General features: G+C 36.7%; 1 protein-coding gene across 6 annotated transcripts in view; it reads right to left on the bottom strand.

The window, feature by feature from the left end:
• Positions 1 to 22,999, bottom strand: part of LOC121880169 (protein wntless-like) — a 44,839-nt gene that overhangs the window by 3,782 nt on the left and 18,058 nt on the right. Inside the window, exons 6-12 of one of the 6 annotated variants that reach the window (XM_042387284.1) lie at positions 21,605 to 21,732; positions 19,097 to 19,102; positions 17,746 to 17,979; positions 14,709 to 14,864; positions 14,303 to 14,453; positions 11,681 to 11,704; positions 5,912 to 5,947 (exon numbers count right to left, since the gene is read on the bottom strand). In XM_042387284.1, coding sequence (XP_042243218.1) covers positions 5,912 to 5,947; positions 11,681 to 11,704; positions 14,303 to 14,453; positions 14,709 to 14,864; positions 17,746 to 17,979; positions 19,097 to 19,102; positions 21,605 to 21,732 — 735 coding nt within the window. Of the gene's footprint in view, positions 1 to 3,144; positions 3,216 to 5,911; positions 5,948 to 11,680; positions 11,705 to 14,302; positions 14,454 to 14,708; positions 14,865 to 17,745; positions 17,980 to 19,096; positions 19,103 to 21,604; positions 21,733 to 22,999 lie in introns of all 6 variants that reach the window. The other 5 variants (XM_042387287.1, XM_042387286.1, XM_042387289.1 and 2 more) reach the window with 5 other exon arrangements.

Here is a 22,999-nt window from a genome sequence, read left to right as displayed (position 1 = left end):
ATGGATCTGAGTTTTGGGAAAAGGGTCATTAGCCAATGGTGGCTGTCAAGGTAGGTCAGTTTTAAAAGGCACTCCAGTCAGTCAGAAGGACAACCACAGGTGCACTATAAATATTACAATTTCCTCACCAATCAAAACATTAAGAAGAATCTATGAAGTTGTACACAGGTTAAGGATCCCTGCAATAATCAGCCCATGACCTACCTTTAAGGAACAATGCCTGGCCACCATTTTAATGCTACACCAAAAAAATGACCCAGGAAAAAATAATCACCATTATTTTAGTGAATATATCACTAAATGTTGTATAATATAATCTAATGCATAATTTTCCCCACAAAGCTTGGGTGATACTGCCATCAAGTGTTGAAACATTATCCCCTTCTAATGATGCACCACAAACACAAGGTTGACAGGGAGAGCATGACATGCCCGGAAGCTCAGGGATGTCCGGAGATATTATTTCCACAAAGTTCCAGTTCCTGTATCTCATGTCTAGGCTATTTAAATGGCTACCAGTGCCTGTAGTTACAGCTTTAAGATAAGTTTGAAGCCACTCGGTTAATGTTTAACGACACAACAAACTGCCGAGAATGAGATGGTGCAGCAACTCGCATTAACACGAGTAAGATGGGGCCTTTAAAAATTCCCACACACATCCAACTTATAGGTATCATATCTAGTCCAAAATCCATGGTTACAGTACCCATTCTAATACTGTACATAAGATAATTTATATTTCTCAGATGTTAACCTCTTCACTCCTAGAGAGCAATTTGACCTTATTGTGCTTATTGTTTTATTGTCCCATTTTCATTTCTTATTTCTCAGTGAATATTTACAATACAAAACTATTTAGCTACAATACCAATGACTATCATGGGATAAAATGTGGATAAGGGAGCTTTTTTTTTTTTTTTTTAATTTCTGGTTCCCTTTCTAAAATAATTGATTTTGTATCAAAACTAGAGAAAACATACCTTAAGAAACCCCAAGTTTCTCATTTTAGTGAGATTTCCTTCCTATTTTTGGTGCATAAATATTCAGTCACATACTCACGAACACATTATTATTCACATTACAGTATTACCACTTTCACAAGTCACTCCCACACACGCACACCATCATAATCACCCCTCTCACCATAACAATAATCATCATAAACACCACCACCATAGTTACCCGCCACACCACCTACAATGTAGGATATCAGAGCATTCTACTGAAGCAGGTACATCCTCTGGTGCATTGCTTGGTGTTCAAAGATGTACAAGGTGTCTTTTGGCTTTAAGGGTTAATATGGTTGGTGGCTTGTTTTTGAGGAAACCTTCGTAAGTCACAAACTTTATATGAGACTGTACAGTGTAGATGACTTTTCCCATTTTTATAATATGCATATCACTATATACAATTCCCCCCAAAAAATATAGTTAGCTATGGGGTCGATTTGATTCAAGGCTTTCTGAGCAATGTTACTCAATCTGTTTCTGAATGGTTGGTAGTTCAACATCCACAACCTTTGAGCAAAGATGAGTATACAGTATACGTTTTTGAATGATCATACATTCATACAGCTTAATGGATTTCTCGTTATATTGAAGTATGTAGTATGCCACACAAGGACGACTCCCTCCCCTAATCCTACTCCTATCTCTCGCTGTTGCAGATATGGCCAGCAGGAATACAACTTATGATGAGGCACTGGGGATCATATCTAAGCATTTGAAATTGTAGAGATGGAAAATCTAATGATACCTTTGTTGGGGACTGTACAACTGAGAGAGAGAGAGAGAGAGAGAGAGAGAGAGAGAGAGAGAGAGAGAGAGACCTTTGTTTGCAATTATGCACAAGACACAGGTCAAATACTACAAGCAACCAGGAATTTTCCAAATTTTGTATTTTTGGAGCTACAGTCATTTCTGCTACAACGCGTGTTTTGTCAATGCGAGTTGGCTATAACGCGATTGATGAATAGAAGAACGATATTTGTAAAATGCGAACGCGTGTTAGCTGTAATGCGATTCCACTTGAACGTTTAAAGTGTACTGTCGCTTGGTGCGGGGTTATGCAGTGTTTACAGTTCACATTCGACATCACATGTTCAATTGATTCATGTGTTTTGTTTGACAGGGATACTATAAATTTAATCCTTTTATTGCCAATTTAGCTGTTCCCATAAATACTGTATGCAAAAAATAAATAAAAATAATGTTTCGCAGTGCGGACTAATAGCGTTTTACACCCGCGCTCTCTGTTCCCATCACACGATCAGATGAAACACGTGGGTTGTTTTGAAGCGTCCTCAGTGATTTTTGCTTACCCGGTACTATATCTTCAATTTTGTGGTATTAACTGTGTTACATTTACTGTATGATTTCATTATTAGATATGAATGTAACATTTATTTAGACCATGCTATCCTTTGTGTTAGGCTAACTACTAATTTTTTTTTTCGATTTCAAGTAATCTGCACCTAACCCTACAACGTGAGGTTTTTCAAGAACACAACTATAGCATTGTAGCAGAACTGACTGTACTTCTGAAAACTCCAAGTAAAAAATCCCAGCCCTGAACTTTCCTGTTTGTCACAACCTTCACCACACAATGATTCTGTCTGTCAGTAATCCTTATCAATAGTATTATTTCCAAAAGCAAGACCAACCTTACTAAAATGAACCAAGACTACCAATGCAGGTCATGTATGTCCTAGCTAAAATTTCTAAATCAGACAGGAACCATAACTCTGATAAAGGAGGATGGAACACACTGAATATCATCTTCATTCTATACTTTCTTAAAAAGAAGCAGCAAACCAAATATAATTACTAACACAAAAGAACCATCATCAACAAGGACTCTCTGTGAAAGAAGCTGAATCAAGAAATACCTAAAGTAGTGACTAAGTGGTCATAATCAACTTCAATTTGAGTTCCTAAAAACGTTTGTTGGTCCATTACAGAGCAAGTCAATCGGGACTGGTGTTGACAGAGCCGACTGCTGCAACAGACAAGAGGAATGTATTAACAGAACCAGTTGCCTCAATAAGAACAAGCAGAAAGCATGGGAAAACCAAGGCTAGAGGTAAAGCAAGAGCACAAGATCAAGAAAAGCAGCAACACTTGATGGTTTGTGTGGAAGACTAACCTGGACTAGGTACTTCCGAACATATCGTAGTACTGTATCCATATTTTCATTTACATCATTACCCAAGATACCTGAAACAAGATTAATGATTCTCATGAAACCAACATCACATTTAACCATTATTAACCTTGAAATAAGAAAGGGGTCAAGAATGTTGGCCATTAGCTGCCGAGTTATGGTCCAAATTGAACAAAAATCCATGATCGTCAATATGGTCACAGAATGGGTTATTTTTAAGCTTTTCTCCACCCAGTACTCAGACATCCTCCTCAGCTTCAAGTAAGCTCCTCATACACAATTTGTGTCCCATTTTTTGGAATCAGGTTATTTATGTTAATCACAAAATTACTGGCCAAAAAGATAAATATATTGAGATACTAGAGAGATCCTCAAATGTACAGCCCATTTGTTTCTAATTAAAAGCAATAAACCTCAGGCAACTTTTATCTGACCATTTGTAAGACCATCAGCAGGATACACTCAACTTCCACTCTTACAAGCGTTGTAAAAGAGGAGTACTGTCTTAAGAAACAATGTAACTTCAATGTTTAAATGAAGCTAAGGATGTCAAATATAAGTTCTGTTGGACTTCAAATAAGGCAAATTCAATATTAAGTAACAAGAAACTTCTAGCTAATAAGTAAGCCCTTGACAGATTCATTTACATATAAAGTAGTATAGTCTGGGTTTACGCGGCTAATTTAACCCAGGGAGGTCGGCGTATAACAAAAAAACGCGTAAATAAAATAACAGAACATATAGGATTAATTGAAATAGAAACTGGGCCGACTGCCAGACTACCCCTTTTCCGACACAATACGTACGTTGTAGTAAATATAGCATCTTAATTTTATGATGGTATGCACACACAATTAATATTTAAGAGAAATATCAATAATATTAGGTTTTTTAACACTTACGTTAGTAGAAGAGATGGCTGGGCACACGGGGATGGGGGGTTGGTTCCGAGGCAGAGGACAGATTATTGGCCCTCACCTGTATCACTTGTATCACCTGTATCACTATCCACCACAGAGGCTAGCAGGGCCTCCTTGTCAAACCCCTCAAAGTCCATATCTTCACTATTACTATCACTGACTTGGGCTGGCCGTGGTGGGTGAAGAACTCTGTAATGTTTTGTTGACGGGAGACAATGGGACTGACGCAGTCAAGGTCATCGACTCATCGCCCCTGGTGGCAGGGCAAGCAAAGTTAAGTTGACCAATCACAGCTCGCGGCGGAGTGGGTGCATGGGTGCTAAGGATACGTGGCCCAATCACAGTCCGCGACGTCAGCGACCAGCAGCTTGCCACGTAAATTAAGGAATGTACTGCGTAACTAATAATTGGCGCGTCTGGATAGGTGCCGCGTAAATGGCCAAACGCGTATAAAATATCCGCGTAAACCCAGACTATACTGTAGTAAAAAAATAAATAATAAGAATCTCGGTTAAAGGACCGACCCACATACAGTACTGCACAGAGGTATTCAGAACTGTGTAGGTGAAACCAATAAGCACTGATGGAATGACAGACCATGCGAGATGTTTGACGCTGGGGTACTGAAAGGCAGAAAAGGCCACTGGAAATGGTACACCCCCTTAATAAAAATTGGATACAACTCTAAAATTAACTTAACTACTAACATACCTAACAATCCCAAGCAAGAACCTGCCTTAATACACCTTCACTCCACAACTGAAAGCAAACCCCTGAGAAGTTCCTGAGCAAACACCAAACCTGTCATGGGAGAACATCACTCCTATGCCCTCCAGAACTTTGGGATCAGGGGATAAAAGAGCAAAAACCTCTAAGAAAAATACTCAATTCTCCATTTCTCTGTAGGTATACACAATATAGCATCTATAAACACAGAACAAATACACTGCCAGATCATATGGATGAACCACTTCATCCACACTAACTGAATATATCAGATGACTTCGCCATACATGGTTTGCCTAGTTACTCCTGAGAAGCATTTTCTCAATTTCATGGTAGTTTTGATCTTTCTCTCTCTCTCTCTCGTGTAACATATATATACACACACATTACTTTTATGTATCTATATTTACATCTATAAGACATGTAATAACATATACAATCCCCATGGTAGACCATAACTAGAACACATCGTTCCAGTGACTCTAAACCTTTTGTCAACTGTGAAACTATTTGCCTCGTGGGCAAGACCTTCGTACAGCCCAACTCAAACAACAGAACTGTATTATGAACAACAGTATTATGAGATATACATAGTAATGTATTTCTGAAACATGAATAAAAAAGTAATACCTTTTTATGCTTAACATGCCTTACCTGTGGTTACTGGGTCAAGTGGCCCCCCAGTTATAATAGACTCCAACCTAAGCATTGGGAGTAAGCCCCAAAACATATGGTTACATTAGCTTAGGTTGGGACTAATCGGGATTGGGACCCATCTGACCAGTCAACTCATCAGTATATCAAAATACAACTGAAATTATAGTAAATTAAATTTAATCTCCTGGGATGAAATCCTCATATCCCAAAACATTCACAAAACTACAAGTAAAAGTTTGTTAAACTCAAGTAACAAAGCACTGGGCTGTCATCACCACACTAATACCTATATTAGGTGGCCTGATAATACCTCACAGCACTGACCTTTACATAAGCATATGGGAAGCATATAAGAACTTGTTAATCCATAGGAGCATTAAGAAAATAAAGGCATCCATGAAAGACACCTGTAAAAAGCTACGTACAGTATAGTAGTTACGTCTTACCTCGTGCCAAGAGTGCTCCGTGAATTGATGCTAGACCTATAAGTGCCAGGAGTGCAGAGGTTAGTGGACTAATAAACTGTACAAGGAATTAAATATATAAGCTAGGATAAAGCAGGTGTCTAGATCAAGCAAATCTGCATCATAAATATATGTGAGCTCAAAGTCAAGAAAAATATCTTGAGGGAATAACATTCTTGGCAACTACAGTCCATGCCACTCCAATTATTTCAGGGTAAGTCATTACTCAAAAAGCAGAAAATTCTGCATATGATCTGTTATTATCAAGGACAGACTATCTACCTCAATAAACTTGTAATTGCAATGTATGTTATATCCTCATTGCTTTTGTTTTTTTCATTGTGACTGATGGTGCAATGAATCAAAGATGAATTTATATAACTGCTGAGACAATAAAATAAGTGCCTTTATGAGAAAATTGTGCTCCAACTGAAGAGATCAAATTCCTCAAAAGACAAGATAAAAAAGAGTACAACATTCTTAACCCCTTCACTAATATGCAGGACCAATAGCACATTAAATCCCTATCGAGTACATAGATACAGTACACTTGTTATATCCAAAATACTAAACACGCACTGTAAAAATTTTCACGCAATTACAGTACAACCATTATTGGATACTTTGCAGAGTTTTTATGTGATATTCATGTCTGTGGTCCTGGAGAAATTTAGGTTCAACCCACCAACTGTCTTCAGCCAGCCAGAAACTTTATCCCTTTACTATTACACAACAGTCTCTCCTCGACTTACGACGGCCATGGTTGTATAAAATATTTTTCACATTAAGTATTTTCGAGTCCCGACCTTTGGTTGTAATGTGACGCCGTATGATAGCTTGGGCTAGGCCGCCTCGTGGTGTACAGCATCCACGTCGTAGCCCGCTCAGTTGGTGTTTGGCCATCGTTGTTGTTAGCGATTGCGCTGTGTACCGACAAAATTTTCGTTTGTAAATTCCCTTTAAAGTGGCTGGCAAGCTTAAAAGTGAGAGGTCTCGTGGTGCCGAGAAGAAAAAACGACAGTCTATGTATTATTTTCGCCTTTTCGACTTACGGCCTGGTCGTCGGGATGGAACCCCGTCATAAGTCGAGGAGAATGTCTACATAAATTTCTTAAAAGAGTTATATAAGCTTCTCGAAAAGACATACAAGTTTCACCATAGGAAATATATAGTACAATACTCCATGACTTACAAGAGTAAAATATCGATATGCAAATTCAATATATTGTACTGTACTGATATCATTATGCAAATTTGTCAAGACACAGCAAAGGGGTTAAAAACCTAAGCCTCTATGAACAAACAGAAGTGTAGCTATAAATATTAGTGCTAAAAGTCTTGTAAACTGCTGGATAATGTGTGGAAAAAAATTAAAGTAGTAAGCGAGTTACAAGGATTAATACAACCCTTGATAGGTAAGACGCTCAGGCATGTTGAGAGAGGACTAACACACCTCACACAGGAAGAAGTGATACATAAGCAGCAAGTCTGAGTTATTTTATAGCGTGAAGTGAAGCACGACTTAAGTTGCTCTGGCATCATGCTCCCCAGAACACATTTTAGAGTAAAACCTCAAAAACATAAACCTCTGAGGCTTCTGGATGAATTGAAAATAAAAATAAAGTCTGTGCAAGGAATATTCAGTTAAAGCAAGACTTAATAAAGTACAGTAGCTGGAATCCCTCATACCTGGAACTCTCTGATAGCCGGAATTGAAATTCTCAGAAAATCATTCCCAAAGCCGGAAATTTCCGGAAAATTCCGAGAAAATTTTCCCAATACCCAGGAAATTCTGGGAATTGGAGACTTTTTTCTGGGTTTGAGAGATGATGTAATGGGCAATTTCTGGAACTTCTCAGAAAAATTTTCCGTGACCCAGAAAATTTCGAGGTTGAGGGATCTTTTTTCCGGCTTTGAGAGTCGTCTCGTTACGCGGAAATCTCTTCATTCCCGGAAGTGCTCTGCACCAATTGTTCAGGCTAACAGGGAATTCACTATACTGTACTTTAAAAGTTCTGCAACAACAAAAAGCATCCATATTTTCTGCCAGGTGTCAAATTTCAAGGTCAGGAGGATGAAAGGTAATTTAATAAGCAATGAGTTGAGCAACGGTAGATAAGCGCACTTAAAATACGTCTTCTCAATAAAGGTACAGAAACAAGAAAGAGAACACAGAAAATACATAATGAAAATGTACATAGAAAATAGATGTATGAACTGAGTACAGAAGATGGACACAGTAGTTAGGTTCACAAGAAAAATTAAAAAAAAATCTATGAGAAAGGAAAGTAGTAAAGATAAGTTAGTACAGTATCATCTAGACTGACCAAGAGCTTAGTGAAGTAAGAGTAAGACTATTGAGCGAGTACAGTGTAGTACATATAGTGGTAGAGTGATAAGAGATCACTGTACATTATCATCAAGAATAGTACAAAAACAGAATGATTTGTAAGACTTAACCAGAAGATATGGTTGCTGGTCACACAGGTCCTAGCTCTAATAGTCCCTAACCTTTCCTAACCATCAGGACTGGGGCAGTGTAGACCATTAGGATTGGGCCCCAAATCTTAAAAGTTACGGTAAAGACTATGAGGACTTGGGCCCATGTGACCAGTTAACCACAAACATGGCTGGCTTCACATTATTTTTGAACCAACAGATGATGAATATAAACCGAATGTGTCAAAGTGATGCCGGAACTGTAAGTCATAAAAAATAGCACTAGGTACTGTACCCAGTTATTCATGAAGTTAATATACGCTAAAAAAATTTAGTGTGTTCGTACTCTTACCTGTCCTTCAATCATTAGGTACACCTAGACTGAACATACATGTAAATGGCTTATCATTCATAGATCTGAATTGGATACTTTAACTGAAAAGACATAATTAATCCATCTTTAGAAATTGTGCTTAAGTTCTGAATACCTGAGGATGCTTTATAATAACCTTAGTTCTTCAAAAGTATGTACACAGAGGTTTGCATCTTACCTCATTTGCCATCAATTCCCTTTTCTTCTAAAACAAACAACCATTTTAAAATATTTCATGGTATTTCTACTACATTACTGTATTACAATGCTTTAAACATCATCTTACTTTATACATTACATTAATATCTACCACAACTTCCTTCAGCTAGACCAGCACTTAAGTAAATCAATCCTAACCAATCTCAGTTTAAAAGAAGCAAACTAACCCTTACCAAATCTAACCAAAAATAACCTACCCAAGTCTAAATCTAGCCTATCCTAAATAAACCAAACCTATTCTAACAAAATGAACATTGCTTATCCTAACCTAACCAACCTCCACTAGGTTCAAATTTATATAGGGTGGTCTTGGTTCATTAACCCCTTCATTAAGTATGACCTACACATCTCCATGAGCTAAAACACCAACCATACTGCACAACACAGCCTTACACAACACAACAGGGTTTAAAAGCTACTCAATATAACCATTTAAAATGCACTATCAACAAGATTTTTTTGTACTAATACTAATGCATTTATAAAAAAAAAGACATTCAGAATTTGTTTTACTAAAATATCTTTTAAACAAATTATTGTATAAGAATAAAATACACAAATTAAATTACTGTACTGTACTTAGCTTCTACAAAATTATAGGACATTTTGCAGAGGTGCAGAAAGGGCTTTTGTTTTCACTCTTATTTTATACCCTCATATACGTACTAACAATTCAACATAAGAGATGTCATCATCTGTGGAGCTTTATCTCTTCACTAAATCACCAGATCCACCTAATAAGACAAACATATACTGTACTCACTGTCTGAGTTATTAAGCAGTTATTAAACTATTGCCTCAACTTAACATGGACTACTACCAAAGTAATTTTATCTGTACTGTATTATGTACAAGAAAGTTGTTTATGTCAACCTGAAAATCAATATCATGGCCTAATAAAATTATATATTGCACAGTACAAGTTTGCACTCACCTGGTGTTAGTATCACTGTGTTAGCAATATTTCACAGATTTCTCTTACATTCTTTCAAGTTTCAAACCATACTACACAAAAAGCTGACAATAATGTCCCAGAGACTGTTTTAATATGACTGATAAATAAATTATATAGTTCATGTGGTATAGGAGGATAGAAGAGGTTAATCCTCATCAATCATTCATGTTTATCTTCAACCCCCCACCCCCTTCAGTGTGAAAAATCCAATCAAATAAATGAATAAAATATTTCAGGCATTTTCACTTTGTTGAAAAAGTTATCCTGTGAGACAGCTACCTCATAATACTTGCACTTCACTGTGTCTTCCCTGCCTCTACAGCTCTTCAGCCTTACACTAGTGTTGTTAAACAAAAACAATGAAGTACCTGGGCACTTTGGCACATTCACCAACTTGAAAATTTTCACTGCTGGAGTTATCTGGATTAAAAATATAAAGATATCATAAGAAGACTCAGGTAGAAACTGTTTAAGTGCTGGTAGGAAAAGTATGCTAAACTATGTAAGAGAAAGACATTGAAAAACATATGACGTGTGTGTAGTAATAACAAAAACTAGGAAAAATTGGCAACCTTACTTAAGCATGTACTAGCGTAGTAACTTCTGGGTGATAATCAAAGTAAGATTAATCCCCCCAAAAGCCTTAAAGTAAAACACGGATTTACCATTAGGGACAATTTGGGTTAATGGTCGTGTTAATTTTGGGGACTCTTACAGCAAACAATTTTTTTCAGGGCCTAAGGATGACACATGCAGAGCATTATCTGAATAAAATATTTAAGAATATGCCAAATAAACAAAGAAGAGTTGTCAGTTGTTCCATTCAAACAACAACAAAAATCTTACAGAACACCTCATTGTTGGTGTCAAGAAACTAATTATAAAACATGATATAAAAGATCTAACATACAAAAGAAAAAAGTTTATTGTAGGGCAATTCCACATAGGAATATACAAATGGAACTTTGCATTTGTACAAGAAAACTTCATTAAGTGGCACATTGGAAAAATATTTCTGTAGAATTCATCATTTTGAACTGTCTGTCATGTAGTAAGCAGTGTGCAATATCAGTGTGCCTCATTATTGGGCTACCTTAAGAGCAAAATTCCTTTACCGAACTCTCAACCACAACAATCATTCTTTCAGACCTTCCCAAGACCTGAAAGCTTAAAAATATTCTACAAGAAATATTGCAGATAAACCCCAATTGACTTATTTCTATATTTACACAAGATTTATTCAGGAAAGGCAAACATAATGTTAAACAGTTAGTAGTTCTATTAACTGTGGCCGTGGAATTGCCCATTACTAAACTGTCATCAAAATTATGTGAAGCAGATTAGAGACCATCCTCACAAGAAGCAACTCCCCACATGTAGGACTTGGGGAGATACAGGGTGGGTGTGATATTATTAATACACAAGGGTTTTGTTTGAAGGCATAACTTAAAATAATTCAACACCAAAATATGTCATGATCAAAGTTGAGAACTGTATAATAAAAAGCACAAATTATTATTATTTGTTTTAAATTAATGTAAATGAGAGTAAGGGACTTTATAAAGAAATACATGATGTTCATGGTATTCTCAGGTCATCTTGTTTTTATGCATAAATTAATAAAATAGGTCAACATCAGAACATCTCAAGATCAAAGTTAATTATAATAAAAAGCATAAATTAGGAATTCTCAAAACTAATACAAGTGAATGTTAGCACAAGAACAAGGACACACTAAGACATGAATGACTAACTGGAAACGTACCGCAGTTGTCTGATACCGCCCAGTCTGAAGTGAAAATTAATTGTGATTAGTAGTTTTTTTTTTACTGAATAGTCTTTATGGGACAAAAAAAAAAGGGAAGCTTCAGTATTATTAGGTTACACCTGAGAGATGTCCCACCTGACATGATCATACAAGAAGTCAACTCCTGAGAGATGTCTGATAATCATATTCACAATAATCCAGTATTCTCACTATCTCACATGATATTACAAGTTGAAGTTAAAATGTAAGGGACCAGATCATGGCACAAGTAACACGACAAACTTTATTACAATTCCAACAACAATTGTTCCTGCTTTGTTTGAGAATGGAGACAGGAACCAGAAGAGTTTACACAGTAGAGAACTGAAGTATCATCATGAGATATGAGGATCAACTAAAATAGTCAAAGTTAAGGTCATTTAATATAAAAACCTTCAATAAATTCATAATTTCTCTTCATAAAAGCCTTACTGAATCACATGGTGAGTAATGCAAAACATGTCAATTTCAAATTCCAGCAATAACTACATTCATATTACAGCTAAATGATATAGAAGACAGGGGAGGAAGGGTGTGGTTTGATGACTATGAGCTTTATGATAACAACTCACAAAAATACTCTGTGAAATTAGCTAACAAGGGTTTATGGATCCAGGGGTTGGTATTTTCAGGGATCAAATGATTGGTGTTTTCAGGGGTTAGGTGACTTGGTAGTTTCAAGGATTCAAAGACTTGTATGTACAGGGATCAGTGACTTGGGTGTTTACATACTATACTAGTCAGAGCCTGAAATGTTAAAAAAAAGGTACTTCTGCCACCCAAAAGGAGTGTGGAAGTATACTGGAAATATGAATAAGTCATCAAGAGTGCATAAACAAAATATACAGGTATAATACATTATGAATGGTGTAGCAATGATACAGTATGTGAACCGAAAACATCATAAAAGAGACAAGGACATACAGTAACTGTTGCCAGAAAGAGATATAGTAATGATGTCCAACTTGAGGAGAATAATGTCTGATCTTAACTAAAAAGTGAGAGAACCTGAAGTCATATCTATCTATTTATCTCTCCCTTGTCTTTACCTACAGCTCCTGAGTCTATGGGTTGGTTCAAGGATAAGCAAGATAAGTGTAGAAAGCAACAGAAAGGGGCTACGACAATATGTAGAGATTCAGTATATACTTTACACACACACACACACACACTTGTACAAAAAGACAATGCACATAAAAGAAAAGTGATAATATGAGGGATGGAATCAGAGTGTGAAATGTGGTTATGTGGGAACTTGACAGGTGGTTAAAATATTACTTATGATCAGTGTGGGATCCAGCCCCCCCCCCCAGTCAACTAAAACCAGAACAGAGAGAGACCCCCTATCCTGACAGTGAACAGTGATTTCCAGAACTGTAACCACCAGAAAAACACACTTTTTTAATGGGGAAAAACGGTTCCTTAGTGTCTGTTAAACTGACACTTACTAAAAAAAAAAGTCAGATTTATCATTAGAAGTTTATTAACACCCCCCTTAAAAAAAATCCTGGACCTGCCCCTTATGACAACATATTCAGGAAGGGTTTTGATATGGACACTGCAAAGAGAATGAATGATGAAGGTCAGATAATGGATGATGCAAATGTGCATTACATGAATGTGTTAACACAGAACAGCTCATCCTGGGACAATACACAAGAAGAATGGATTAAAAGAAAAAGGCATAAAATTGGTGTGTAAAAGTGGGGTTACAAAAATAGTATAAGAAAAATACACCAACTACCTGAGAAGCTGTGAGTAATGCTGTAAAAAGCTGATACAGTAACTACAGTATTTTTGATGCACTGTTCCTAGCATGAATTGTGAAGCAGCCACAAGTAGAAATCTTCAAAAATTAAAACACTGTATCTATAAGAAGTCAAGGATACAGCCATATTTGTTCAGGCAGTGTAGACTTAATATTGTTATCTGGTTTGGCTGACTGAACAAGTCTTCATTACAAGTTAGGAAGAGGCACAGAAATTATATAGAGATGTTGGGGATTAGAGGTCCATCACTTGTGTAAGGTAAATCATTAAACAAACAAGAAACACTGCAGTGATCCCAAGTTATGAAATGAACACTAAGGTATTTAGAGATTAGCTAAGTTAGCTTTGTAAGTTTCCTGCCATCAGATAAATGAGTTCTTTATACCAGACACAATTCACTCTCCCATACATCAGTTCAACTGTTCACAATGGCTGACGACACTTGTACAGGATAGTCACTTGGTCATGTTAAATCTCACAACTTATTGTTATCTGGCATGATATACTGTACTTACAGCGGGTCACTTAGGTCTTAACACATACCAAAGCTATGATCAACCTCCTTACATTAGAGGAAGTCACCCCAATAAAGGTGAAAGACCATAATCAAATATTTCATCTATCTTTAAAAACAAAAATAAAAATATACAAATCTGTAAAATAAATAATCTAGAGGGATGATTCAGAGAAATAGTTGGCCTCTATCTAGTGTACTCGTATACTGTATATCCAAGCTGAAAAAAGGCATACATTTGTTGGGTAAATATTTTACAAAATTCACCGAGAGAAACTTGATTTCCATTGTTCTTACTTTGATCCTTAGGCCAGCGTTTGTGTGATGGTGCATATAAGCAGATGAGGGCGAAAGTGTAGATGTTCCACATGCCATATACTCCTGTGAAGAATGCACTTGTGTACTCCAACTTTATGTTCTCGTCCCAGCTCCACTGACCCTCTGACACCTGCAACAGTAACAATAATGGTTTGTTAATAAGAAAAGTGGTTTTTTTTATTAAATCCCCACTACCATTACCTCTAAAGGTCATTCTTTAAGCTTTAATTTCGTTAACCGAACCGTTTGTTAACCGAGGGACCACTGTATATATATATATATATATATATATTGGTAATACATGTAAAGGACTTTTCACTGTATCTGTCCCATGATAAAACCAATTTTACAGTCATGGTGACCAACTTGAATTCTGTTACTGTACCTGTCCCAGGATAAAGCCAATCACAGTCATGGCAGCACACAGCAGAGTAGCCAACATCAGCACTTTGAAGCGGTAAATAATACCCTCGTAGTGGAGGCGCCGAGCAGAAGACATTGCCGACAGTGACTGACGCTTACTGCTGATATTAATAAACACCTGAAAATGACCAAAATGGTTTTAGATGAAGTTAAACAATCATTTTAGTGTCATTGTTATGTCTATCCACGAAGAGAACAATGAAGAAAAACATAAATTTGGTTCACTATAAAAAAATAACCTCAGTAAGTATGAAAGTACAGTACTGTACAGTACAATTTGGAAACCGTAAACTGTACAGAGGTATCTCCATTAGTCGGAACAATCGGTACAGAGCTCTTTCGGGGACGAGAGATTTCCGGGTAACGAAACGACTCTCCGCTCAAAATTGTCCTGGATTTTCCTGTTTATCTAAATTTATGGTTAAATAAATGTACCTTTAATTTTAAAAATGGAGCTGTGTGTCACAAACAAGACAGTGAAATTTTCCACCCCATACTGGAGAAAGTTTTTCTTAAAAGTTTAAATATGCATCTCGTAAGGACAGACACAAGCTGTATTTATTTATGCAAACACCACTGTACACGTATAATATACAATAAAGCCTCGAATGACGACGATAATGTGTCCTCAACATTGCAGAGTAAGGTGAATCATCGTATCATGAATCATAAATTACCATTAAAATAAAGCAATAATAATGAGATGCGATCCCCAGTGTGACCTTTTCATATCGCTTGTGTGGCTTTTTACCCTCTTTTCCCCCAAAACAATACAATTAATGAAAAATGCAAACTATATTCTTTAAATATTGTTTTTGAATGCACCTAATACAATATAAATGAATAATAAAATGGTTGCAAAAGAGGAGATGGAATGCCATTGTTTTTGTTAGTACAGTACAGTTAATAAATGGAACAATAAAAGTAGCTAACCACTAATGGTAAAGAAATAAAGTGAGATGGTTTGGGAACGCCAACACATACGAGCGCATTTAAGGAAACGGATTCATTTTTATCTTAAGAATATGTACAAAAGATTCATTATTGTTTATTACTGAATATGTATTTGATTGAATTAATGTTCATATATGCGAAATGAACAATGCAATTCATTAATAATACGTAGAATGTTAAAACACACACGAGGAGGCAAGACGGCTTTGTTTTCGTGAGTGACGATGGTTCTACATAAGAAACTGAAGAAAATAAGACCCTGGTTGTAGCTGTAGTAAACTTATTGTAAAAAATTAATGCCTGTATGTAAGTGTTAAGTAATATTCAATGTTAATAAATGGAACGATAGAAGTAGCTAACCACTAATGGTAAAGCAATAAAGCGAGACGATTGAGAACGCCAATGTATGTAAGTGTGTACATGTGAAAACATATCGACATTTCTCTACACAAGAATATGAAAGCAACAATTATTTACTGTTCATATATGTTTTTAATAATACTTACAAATGTAAAACAACATTCTACTCACCAACGGTGGTAAAAGTAAAAAACATAAGGACAGCCAATGATGTCGTGTGAGTTTTATTCAGATGACCAAGTCATCGGGTTAAACTCTGGCTGAATAATAAACCTATCAAAAGAACATTGCACAGCTGCTTTCTTTTCTCATTATACATCTTTATGTGGAGGTCATTGGCATTTTTCATGTCTTAGTTTTTGTGCTTCGTTCTGTTAATGGATCCACTTCAGAAAATATGTTCATTGCTAGCTCCATATAATATCCACAGACCTCTCGTCCTTCTCATATCGTTTTAACACATCTAGTTTCTGGGCTAAGCTTATACACTTTTTTTAGCTTTCAAACCAGCACTACCATCACTTGCTCTCTTGCTCATGTTGAATAAGGATGCAAAAAATGCGGTAAGACACCTGAGAATGTTTTTCTCTCTTCCCTGTTCAGATGCTGTGACTGTTTATACTGGCGTCACTACTCACAAGCCCAGCAGCCTCTGTGCACAATGTAGTTTTTTTTTTAAATACATATCAGGATTTAGTTATTATTTATATGAAAATGTAATTTTACTTTAGTTTTATAACATTTTCATCATAAATACGAAGAAAATAATATTGTAAATTGAATTGGGTCCTAAATTAAACAGGGTCTTAAATATGAATCATCCTTCGTAGAATCGTTGTTATCGGAGGCTTTCCTGCATTGTAAATAAACAAAATAATGTATACTACTACTGTACTGTATATACTGTACTCACCAGCAGATGCTGCCATCATGAGCCTACAGTAAGCATACACTCTGCTAAACGTAATACATAACTGTAATCACTTTTTATGCTTTAACACTTGCAGTGGAGGTGTGGTAGGCGATCAGTGGGTCTCATGTCACTGACCTGACTTGACCTGACCTGACGCAATGTCATGTCACGCATTGCATATACTGTAAGCTCTTCTGTCATTAGCAGTGGTGGGGAGTGGGGGATTAGTGGTCTCATACTACTAACCTTCTGATGCATTTTCAGGACAACCACTGTCTTGAATAAAGACAAAAGCTAAGGTGCTCTAGTGTTTCCCACTTAATGAATGAAAGTAGTTACAGAATACATAACAGTAATCACTTTTTATGTATTGACACTGCTTTAACACTGTATTCTTGGCTGATTGTGTCCTGGTACAGTAATGAACAGTTCTGCACAACACAAATTGTATGCCAAACAGCAGCAAGTGAGGAAACCACCTTCTACAATGGCAGCAGAATGAGCTAATCAATCCAAGCAGCTAGGCCACCCACGCACTTGGCACGTGGGGATGCACCTGATTTCCAGTGGAGAGTTCCGGGGATCAGGGATTCCAGCTAACAGGGAGATTACATTATGTTCTCTGCTGACGTAACCATTTGTACCTTATTATTCCCACTTCTGGTGTCAAGTCCGCCTTGTCTTCTGCCAACTTGTTTGAGACAATAAATATCCTTTCCCCTTGATAAAGATATCACATTTATAAGACATTTATCAAACTATCAAGTCTTACCTTCCATATCATGTAAGAGAGGAAACAGAAGTAAAGACCAGCACAGATTCCAGCAAGAATGATGAATGCCAGGGCCAGGTTGGTGCCCACTTCCGTCACCCAGATCGAGTAGAATGGATTGCGGAGCTGTACCCCACGTTCACACATATCAAAGATGAAGAGACAAAGGCAGCCTCCCAGCACAGCACTAAGGTGACGCCAGTACACACGAAGTCTGTTACGCTCAATGTCATCCTGCAAAATATCATCAGCATTTACAGACACAAGCATGCTACACTAGACAGAAGTGTTTAAGAACATAGGCTTTTTATTTCAGGACATGGTATTAAATTTTTACAAGTACACTGTACATATACCGGTATACGGTATAGTCTAATGATCTTTACTTTTGTATAGACTGTTTCATGTGAACCAAATCCTCAAAGAAAAGGGGGCAGACACAATAAGGAAGACAAGAGTAGAAGGAAAAACACAAAGGATGAAGCAACTACCTAGTATAAATACTCCCTACACAACTTGAACACATCCTCAACTTGCTTAAACATTAAACAAAGTGAATCCTTAGCCTCCACAATGATTGACAAAGCTTCTTATCAATTAGGCATTCTTACAGGCTCACACTTTTTTGCATCTTCTTCATTCATTTAATTCTCCTCCCCCTACTATACAGGGCCTTGCGATAATGGGTCCCAATTCTAATAGGCCCTGATCCTACTGGTTATGTTCAGATAGATTATTGACCCTTTATGAAACGTAACTCACAAGTCAGTTTTCCTCATCCACAATTGTACAGTATACTTATAAGACATAGAAAATGCCTAACCTAATACTGTATTTAACTACTGGTATCTACAGAAGGTGTACATTTTACCACTGGAATGTACACACCCTGAAATGTATACATTCTTTACTACATATCTATGGAATTGAGAGAGGGCAAAACTTCTAAAAGGGGTCAAATCTCTATACTGTACTAGAAAACTAATCCAGATGTGATTTTTCCATAGAGAAAACTGATAAAGGATTTTTTTTCATGGAGTCCAATTTCTATATAACAGAGTCCATCAAGTCTGGGGCAAATTTATTCACTAGCAATATGAAAGCAGTAGGTCCCATTGGCAAGACTGCCCCTTACAGATAGTGTGGATAAAGCTCAGTGTGTGCTTAGCCTTCAGTATGCAAGGAGTAAGGATGGCTGGCACTGCACTAGACTGCCTTAACTTCCCTAATTTGTAAAGTCAGGTACAGTACCTATTTATAGCTGGGTGGACCGAGAGCACAATATACACACAGCCACCACAATACTGTACCATTAGCAATATACCAAAAATTAAAAACAAATATTTCTTACCGCAATCTGCCAAGTCATCATTGTGCAGCATGGGAGAAAGACAAATATTATATGATGAAGTTTATCAAGGACACAAGAGTTAATGAGTCACATGTACAAAATATGACAGAATATTAATCTTTAACAAACACAATTAGTTTAGCTCCAGGGGTGTCAGAATTAGTTAGGTAAAGGATAAACCGACCAGGTGAAGTACCTATATGCTTAGTGCCCAACTACAGTGTGCTGTTGTATAGGCACACTTTAAAAATTCCTGATTTCGATACAGTTCTGCCTCCTAGGGTCACATCCCCCGGGCTCATAACTAGTGCTTGCTCTACCACTTTCTCGTAATCTCTACAGTAAAAACACATATCACAGAAAAGGCTGAGACCAAGCACATTCTCTTACTTGTTTTTCCCAAGAATCAATTAATTAACACTCGTGCACCGCCTAATTTATAACAAGTATCCCTCTAACGCAGGGGCTAGTTGTGACCTTGCACAGAAGAGCCACGCCGAATCCATTTTTTCTTCAGATAGATTTTTTGGAAACCATTTTTTTTCTTTAAACCAACTAAAGTAATATCTCCTTTAGCCAGAATTCCTCAAACCCGAGACTCTCCGATAGCCAGAATTTAAATTTTCTCAGAAAATGGTTCCTAAAGCCAGAATTTTCCGGAAAATTCCGGTTTTGGGAACCATTTTCTGAGGGGCACATTTTTCCGGATAATTCTGAGGAAATTTTTGCTGATACCCGGAAAATTCCGGGGATGGGGGAATTTTTTCCGGGTTTGAGAGATGAAAATCGGGCACATTTTCTGTAAATTCCGAGAAAAGTTTTCCATTACCCGGAAAATTCCGGGGGACGAGGGTTTTTTCCGACTTTGAGAGAGTCAGGCTCATTACCCAGAAATCTCTCATTCCCAGAAGTGCTCTGCACCAATTATTCCGGCTAACGGAGATATCACTGTAAACACTTTATAAACACTCAAATGTAAACTAGCAAAACATTTCACAATACTTTTCATCATTTTTTCAGATAGTTTAGATGCTTATCGTATAGTATTATCTACAGAAGGGCATTACGGCACATTTTACACACAACGGTTACAAATTTGAATACTGTACGTAAAATATAAAAAAATAAGTAAAATTAATTTATGCTTTGTAAACACTTATAAGCACTTTACAGGCCATTATTACTGCATACTGGATGGCACAAGTATGTGGGGTGGATATAAAGATAAAATTTAAAGGGCTCACTCACTCAACTGTCTACCTTCACTGCCGGGACAACACTGATGTCTCATGGTCAGCGTGCTATGGACTGTTGTCAAGTAAACAATTGGCGATGGATTACCACAAGAGAGGAGGCCTACCAGAATGATACGCCCAAATCTCAAGCCTCAGACGGAATTATGCGAGTTTTCCTGAACTTTGTTCTCTTGAATGACACGTTGGGGCATCAGTACCAATTGGACGAGATTATCACTGACGCTCATGTGTGTCACGGTGCGCGAGTGTTAAAAGAGGTAACTATATTTTGCCTTTCTTTTGCATAATAATCTTTTAACAAATAATATTGCTGTAAATTCTGCAGAAACAATATATACAGTGTATACCGAATGTCTTAAAAAAATTAGAGCACTGTAATAACACCTATAGTATATGACACATTTTGGTTAAATTTCTCCTTACACAGAAGCAATGATATTTATGCATTAAACCAATTGTTGTTCAAAAACAAGAACTGAAATAAAATGCCAAGATGCTGATTTAAGATATATCCACTGTGGGAATGGTGATTTGTTTAGTATCCCAAGTTCGATGTGATGTCAATGGAAAGAATAAAAAGTTATTAGTAAGTGGAGAAGTTTAACAACATTTCAAATACAATACTGTAGACTTATTGTTGGCGTGTCACTAGAAAATTAAAACCCTATGTCTAGGCTGGGCCTCACACTGCAACATAACCAGTGGCACAGTTTCTCATTAACTTGTGTGTCCTCCACTGCATGTATTTAACTTAAGTTTACTATTGAATTATAATTATTGTGTACACCAAAATTTTTATAGCATTCCAAGACACATGGTATTTGGGAAGCGGTTTCTTTTTGTAGGAATGCATTTCAACTTTTATAATGGGATTCCATGGGAAATACGATGCGATTTTTGAAAGGTTTTCAAGAACGGAACCCTTTCGTACACCGGGAATGCCTCTAGTTCTAGATAATTCATTTTATCTCCTCTTACAAGTAATCTCATACTTAAATGCTGTGTGATCAGGCAACTACCGATTCCCTGGTTATTAATGTTCAGCAGACACTGGGTAACCCGAGCAGGATACTAGTCCATTGAAGGGTTGTTCCACCACTGGCTGTGTCCTCACTTTAATGGTAATGTGAGAGGAGAGAACCCAGTCCTCCACTACAACTAGAAGTCCAACCCAGTACCATACATATAAGAGGAAAATGATACAGTACCATGAGAATACTTAATGAGTTATGTACAATAAGCCATTACCCACCATGAGATGTTCTCCAGTAAAGATCAACCAGAAGGAGAGAAGTGATGCATAGAAGAGACCTTGTCGGATATCACTAACAACAGTCATCCAGGGACAGTCAAATGCCAGGGTCAGGTACTCCAGTGGGCCTAGGGAGAAAAAGACATAAAATAGTGGTAGTGTTCATCTCAAGGTTCAGACTTCCCTAGATTACTAAATAGTGGTAGTGTTCATCTCAAGGTTCAGACTCCCTAGATTACTACAACATTAAAACATCTTTAGCAGTAAAACACACAAACAAAAATAACTTTATATAACCAATTAAAACTACTTACAAATAGTCTAAGATCACCAGGTAAGGTTGTCTGTTTCTGTTATCTCCTGTCATGCACCCAAAGTCAATGGAATAGAATATGAGCAATAACAACCAAACTGACACCAGTAATAACGGGTATACATTTACACTTTTTCTATGATGTTTCAACATTATTAAGCATGACAGGATGGTCAATAGTTTTTATTGACTGTACCTAATATTTTAAGTTCATGGGCCCAAGTTTCATTGTATCCATTTTTTAAGTCACTATATTGAAAATTCTCACATTCACTACACTGCCAGTACCAGAGGCATGCAAACTAGAGAGAGCACATTGTACAAACATTACCAACATGTCAAGTATTCTTTTCTATTTATCTATTTATCAGGTAAGCACTATATACACTTCCCCATAGATCAAGTAGGGAGTATATAGATATTCCTATGTATCAAGTTGGCAGTACAGTAATGTATCTATACTCTGCCATATAGCAAAAAAGCAGTTTCACACTTCTCTTTCCCTGTAAATCAAATGGGTTATAATAAACTCTCCCATATATCACATAGGCAGTTCACACAACTTCAAGGACACACAACACTTTAAATAGTCACATATACACTGTTTACTGTCTTGCTTATACATGTTGGCCACACGCAAAAGCAAATAAATACACATTCTCCCTCCATACACTTGTCATTTTAGTCATTCTTATTGCTGTAACAGTTGTGTTCTGCTCAGGCACATACAAACATACAGAAAATGGAAATTTTTTCTTCAAAAACACCATCTGTTTACTTATTACAAATTGTGAACATAGAAGCAGCCCAAAATACAGTGCAAGAGAAAGACCAGATACAGTAGAGTACTATATTAAGAAATATCTGGCAGAAGCAAACTGGCAGTTTGTTTTTAACTACATATAACATGAAATAGTGCATTCTTTTACCTTAGCCTTATACAAAACACTGACTAATATTATTGCATAACAGAGATATTAATTGCATTTTCTTTACCTTTAAACTAAGAGCATATGTAAGGTAAATTGTATAGATAAATGATATGGTTGGAATATAAATAATTTTCTGATGACTGATGTAAA

Source organism: Homarus americanus, unplaced genomic scaffold (genome assembly GCF_018991925.1).
Source record: "Homarus americanus isolate GMGI-L3 unplaced genomic scaffold, GMGI_Hamer_2.0 scaffold30108, whole genome shotgun sequence".
Taxonomy (NCBI): domain Eukaryota; kingdom Metazoa; phylum Arthropoda; class Malacostraca; order Decapoda; family Nephropidae; genus Homarus; species Homarus americanus.
This window is presented reverse-complemented; position numbering and strand designations above follow the sequence as displayed.